This window comes from Cupressus sempervirens, chromosome 7 (assembly GCF_028749045.1).
Source record: "Cupressus sempervirens isolate cs-2001-9-10 chromosome 7, ASM2874904v1, whole genome shotgun sequence".
Taxonomy (NCBI): Eukaryota; Viridiplantae; Streptophyta; class Pinopsida; order Cupressales; family Cupressaceae; genus Cupressus; species Cupressus sempervirens.
The window spans coordinates 456241394-456247276 of record NC_143124.1 but is presented as its reverse complement, the minus strand read 5'-3'; the positions used below and the strand labels follow the sequence as shown (position 1 = coordinate 456247276).

Here is a 5883-nt window from a genome sequence, read left to right as displayed (position 1 = left end):
CATGTGTAAAAGTAGCACTCAACAATATGGCTTCCCAAAAAATGATACTATTGAATCAACAAATTGTTAATGGGTGGAATTTTGGAGATGGGAAGCAACTCACACATTGTTAATGGGTGGAATTTTGAAGATGGGAAGCAACTCACACATCTCTTGAGAAATTAGAATATATATATTTTTTCGATATTTCTTCCAATCACTTCTACGACCAAAATAACTAGATAAGGTGAAAGGGGATCATTCTGTCTAAAGCCTTTCTAGTAAAGAAAATCCCGCTAGGGGAAACATTCATGAAAAATAGAAAACTTTATCATCCTATCTAAAGCCTTTCTTCCATAAAAAATTTATTGTGACAAATAATCTTTTCGAAGACTTCCTTAAGTCTTTTGACTATAATCTTGGAAAGAATATTGTGTGTAATGTCACATAGACTTATAGGCAAAAATAAGACATGGATTCAGGAGCATCCACTATTAAAATAAGAATAAAATAGGTATAATTAACTTTTTTAAATACCACTTTTCCCATTTTGATAAAATCCCCAACTGCATTGAAAGAATATTCCCCAATAACTTTCCAACTAGAAGAAAGTTGGCGTGAACTCATTAGGGACTCAAGATTTTGAAGCATCAAAGGACAAACCACCTCCAACCTCTTGAATATTAACACAACTAGATAGGTTCCTATTGTTCCTATCATCAATAAGGAAGGGGGTAACATTGAGCAAACCTTGTGAGTCAAAGAATACATTATCCCCTAGTCCCTAGTTAGAAGAAAAAATTGATTGCTTTGCTAGCAATATCCTCCTCTTTCTAAACAAAGTATCAATCAGGAAGTAGCAATGGTGAAAAAACATCTTATTCTTGTCTGGCTCGTTGAGCCACTACTAGAAATTTTCTAACAAAAGATCTGCTCATGTTTCCTAAGTTTTATCCGTTGTTTTCTTAGTTTATTTTCCTTCTAAGTTCTATCCATTGTTTACTTAGTTTCTTTTCTTTCTATACATTTCTTGGTCATTTTCTATTTTCTGCATTTTTTTTTTAGATTTCATTTAGCAAAAACATTTCCAAAGGAAGACTTATTTTACGAATCTTGATGATACGATCTAAATAGCCATGGGTGTGTTTAGAAATTGTTCAACCAATCTCCTCAAATGTGAGTGGGTAATCCACATAATTTCAAATGAAAAAGTGAAAGCAACTTTTCTTTCCATCTTTCGAACCTAGCAACTGGGATTTGAGCTAGTGCTTAGGTGCTAGTAAGAAATAAGTCCACAAGACTAGATGAATTGGAAGAGAGAATACATATATCTAACTAGACTAGGATTAGACTACTCGTCTTGTTTCTATTAGACCAAGTGAATCCACCCCGTGAATCTTAATATCCATGAGCCTAGCACCTGTAAGAAAGTCTCCCCAATCTGCCATGCTTTTACTAAAATCTTCAAATCCTCTAGATTTCTCTTAAGGAATATCAGATATTTTTAAAGTCCCTTCCCGCCATCCATCTCTGTATATTGTTTCCCTCCAGAAGGCTAGTAATCAAGTTCCACACCTATGTTAGTGCCCGCATATTAGAGGTGTAGATACTAATCATACTGTAGGACTTTCTCAATCCAATATAATGATGACAAATAATTGGACTATTATCAGAGGCGCGGAGAAGAGATTCCACAACTTCACCTAGATTCCATCGAGTAGTGAGGCTACTCAAAACTCCAATGGAATTCGAAGCCTCTCTTTAAACTCCAAATGAAAATTTGCAAGCAATATTCTCTAAACTTTCCGTACTCGGTTTAGTTTGAAATTTCTTAGTCAGGCGATCACTTTATTTTTGACATGGCTTGCTTTAAATTTAAAGACATCATTAGATATGAGTTCTCCTAAGGATGAAAATGAAATGCATAAAATTGTGGCTTAAAATTTCGTCTAATATTAAATGCGTTAGAGAATAATGTATTTATTGTTCCTTGAGTGTTACAATTTTCTAAAAGTAGGGTTAGAGTGGAGGGTATGAAATTTGTACTCGTAGTCTTTGGGAAAGAGTGTTTTAGGAATCTCTTTATCGTTGGAGTAATCTTGACACTTACATTTGTTTGGATGGGACCTTGTTCGAAAATAGTAAAGTTGAAAATGAAGAAAACACCAAGTCTAGAATGTTTTCCGATGTAGCCAATGCCAAGCGCTGCTTGCTTCTCTCCCATCTTTAGTAGCTATTTTGTCTGTGTTAGGCTTCAATGGAAAGCTGCCAATGCTCTCCAACTCCATCTCGAGGCTTGCCGTTGCACATTCCTGTTGTGTGGGTGGTCAGAGCTTTCATGTTAGCCAGCATGCAATTGCAGCTGTTCCTTGTTTTTTTGGGCGCACGAAGGTATCTTACAACAAATCCTGTGTTGCGATTTGTTGTGTGGGGAGCTTATTTGGCTGCAGATGTCGTCGCTATATCTTCTCTTGGTTTCATGACCCATACAACAACAATGAAAATTTACGGATTATGGGCTCCTATTCTGCTTATCCATCTGGGAGGACCTGATACTATCACCGCATACTCTACTGCTGACAATGAGCTGTGGATAAGACATTTTTTCATTATGATTTATCAAGTTGTAATTGCAGCCTATGTCGTGTATGTATCCAGATTAGAAGGGCGTCTTCTGATCGGTTCTATTCTTCTATTCATTGCTGGTGCTACTAAATATGTGGAGAGAACGCTTGCCTTGAGATCCGCCAGCAATACCCACATGGTAATTTCTACCAATACGTTATACAGATTTATGGAGGTTGAGGGAAAACATGACGAAGAAGATTACCATTATGTGGTAATGGGAGAGAAAAAGCTACATCAAAAGACGATTCCGAAACCTGATGACAGACCTGCCTGGGACTCTTTGTTGGGTGACAATGGAGTAGTAACCATTAAAAAGGTATATGAACAAGAAGGCCGTCAAATAACAGATAAGTACATCCTCTGCTTGTCACATGCTTTATTCAAAATGTATAAGCGGAGATTTGTTGGCCTGTCTTTTCATGAAGCACTCCTGCAGAAGACTAGACGGTTTTTCATAAATCGTCTGAAGCCTGAAGACGTGTTCAGAGTTATAGAGATGGAACTGAAGTTCATGTATGATGCGCTATTTTCGAAGTCGGGGAGTACAGCTTTCCGAAAGATGGGAATAGGGCTCCGTGTTCTCAACAGCTGTCTTCTGGCGGTGGCTGCCTATCTGATATTCTTTCAACTGACAAGGAAACCAGCTCATACAACTGTTACAATTGTAATTATTTCTGTAGCACTTGCAGTAGAAATCATACAGCTGTGCAGAATTGCATTGTCCGATTGGACAATGGTGTTTCTCTTCTGTAAACAGATCAAAGATTTCAGTCGACCTAGAGGCGGTGGCTGGTACACAGTACGAATGATAAATCTTGTTATGACCCTGCAGGGATTTGTTCGCAAGGCGTGGAGCAAGTATTGGAAGGATAGAATAAGTCAATATTCTGTGATAGGTGCCCGTGAGTGGAGCTTCCGTTTTATGCTGAACACAGTTAGATCTCCCTGGATGCGCAGGAGTCTTGTGCCATTCTACCTCAGAGTACTCCATATAAAAGAAGAGCATATTCGAGATGATCTGAAATCATTGATCTTTGACATACTTAAGGATAAATGTTCTCCTGACCTACATATTCAAATCTGCAGAGACAGAATTTATGAGCCTGATGACTTCCTGATTAGAAAGAACTACAGCGAGCTCCAGGACCCGACGGACATCCAGCTGGAAGGTACCATTCTTGCGTGGCATATCGCCACATCAATTTGTGAACATGATGACGAGGTCCTTCATCCCGCCAAATTTGAAGATGCGACGATGCTGTCAAGGTATTTTGCTTACCTTATTCTGGTACATCCTAATATTCTGCCTCTTCATGCCGATATTGCAGTACTCGCCTGTGTAGACCTGCATGAAAAAATCATTGAAATGCCCGAAGATGTTTCGACTTGGACCCTGGACGATGAGAGTGTTAAAGCCATTGCAGACGGTAACGAGAATTTAAAACGTTCCATCTATCTAGCTCAAGAACTAAGAAAGAGAGGAATCGATGAAAGATGGGATATAATGTCACGGTACTGGGGCGAATTGCTGATCTACGTGGCGGCTTACAACAAATCTCCGCTCCATGCAGAGTGCATTGCTGGCGGTGGAGAATTTCTGACTCAAGTGTGGGCTTTGCTGGGGCATTTAGGATGCGGAGAGCAGTCAGACACTGCTGTAAATAAGAGGAAGGACACAAAAGTTGACCCTTCTTACTTAGCAGAGAAGAGAAAGGAAGAAGAACAGAGGAATACCAAAGAGGATGAGTTGAAGAGGAGACAAGAGAAGAAGATTAAGAGGACATTCCAGGAAATTGACGAGGAGAGAAGAGAGGAGGACCAGAATCTGAAAAATGATCAAGACAAGGAAAAAATGGTCGAAGGGAAACTCAAATCAATTTTCAAAGACCCCTGAAGCCAGTAAGTTTGTTTATATTTATAATTCTCGGGCACTTGGAATGGTGCGTTAAAATCAGAAAATGTAAGAATCCTATGATACTTCACTGTTAGTCTTTTAAGTCAAAGAGATCATGCTTTGTGTAGTACTATGACATATTTTACTAGTCTCTGTCATGGCTGATAATCATGCTAATTAATAGTTCTTTATTTGGTGAGAAATTTGATTTATTTATTTATTAATTCTGGCATTTGTTTTGTAATATTAAAATGTAGTTTATAATAAAAATGAACATCATTTTATATTATAAGGAAACACGAAATATTTTAAAAATAAATATATTTAAAATCTAATATGAATAATTCTGAAATAATTTTAAAAATAAGTATTTTTAAAATTTAATATGCATAACTCTAATTTAAGATGTTGATGATTCTTCAGCCAAGGTTCTTATTGGCTGGGTGATACAGGGGCTTTGTCTCTTCTTTGTTTAGCACCTATTATTATGGGTTAATGCCATGTCTTTCTTTTCGATAATGTCAGCTAGCCCTTTAAAACTAGTTCATTTTAGAGTAAAAAATACAAATGTTTCTTGATATTTTTTTCAAATTCTAGATATTAAATGCAGTGTGTAGTTTAGTTGTCCACGTAGAGCATAAATTAGTAGTAAAAGTTGATGGTGTTACAATACTAGTATTGCTTTATTGGTATGTTCTTTCATATATAAAATAGGACTTCACAACATCTTTTTTATCAATTTCCTCAAGAAAATTTTGAACTTCATTAATTTTTCTTTGTTTCAAATAGTGATATGTTTGGTTTCATGGTGTAGTGAAAAGAAGCAGCGACAACAATGAACTATGTTCTTAATTAAGTAGAAAAGTTTGATGAAAAGTTTATTTTAGTTTTTTTTGGGGTATCATTTGAGAATTTTGAACTTCATTATTTTTTCTTTGTTTCAAACAATAATATGTTTGATTTTATGTTGTAAAGAAAAGAAGAAGTCAAAAAAATGTTCTTAGTTAGATGAAAAAAAGTTTGATAAAAAGAAATTTTCATGGGGACTGACCCAAAGTAACCAAATATTGGAAAACAGCTACAAGTCAAATAATTATATATAGCATTTGTTATAGTTGCGAATGCTAATTATTTATTGTATTTTTTTAATGTAGCAATTTATATTATAATAATTTTATGCAATAATATTTTATAACAAAAACAATTTATAGAGAAAAAGTTTATCCACCTACTTGAGTATTAGTTAGTATTTTGATTTTATGGTTTGCAGAAAGGAATTATTATTATTTTTTAAAAAAATTATTATTTTTTAATAATTGATAAATAATTATTTATTTTTATAATTTCTTGAATTCATATGTTTAGAGAAATCCTCATAATAT

At 35.5% G+C, this 5883-nt stretch overlaps 1 protein-coding gene across 1 annotated transcript; it reads left to right on the top strand.

The window, feature by feature from the left end:
* Positions 1–2236: 2236 nt before the first annotated feature.
* On the top strand, positions 2237–4501 carry LOC149547528 (uncharacterized). The gene has a single exon (XM_089794139.1). It carries the CDS (start codon positions 2237–2239, stop codon positions 4499–4501), a length of 2265 nt encoding a protein of 754 aa, XP_089650265.1.
* Positions 4502–5883: the final 1382 nt, after the last annotated feature.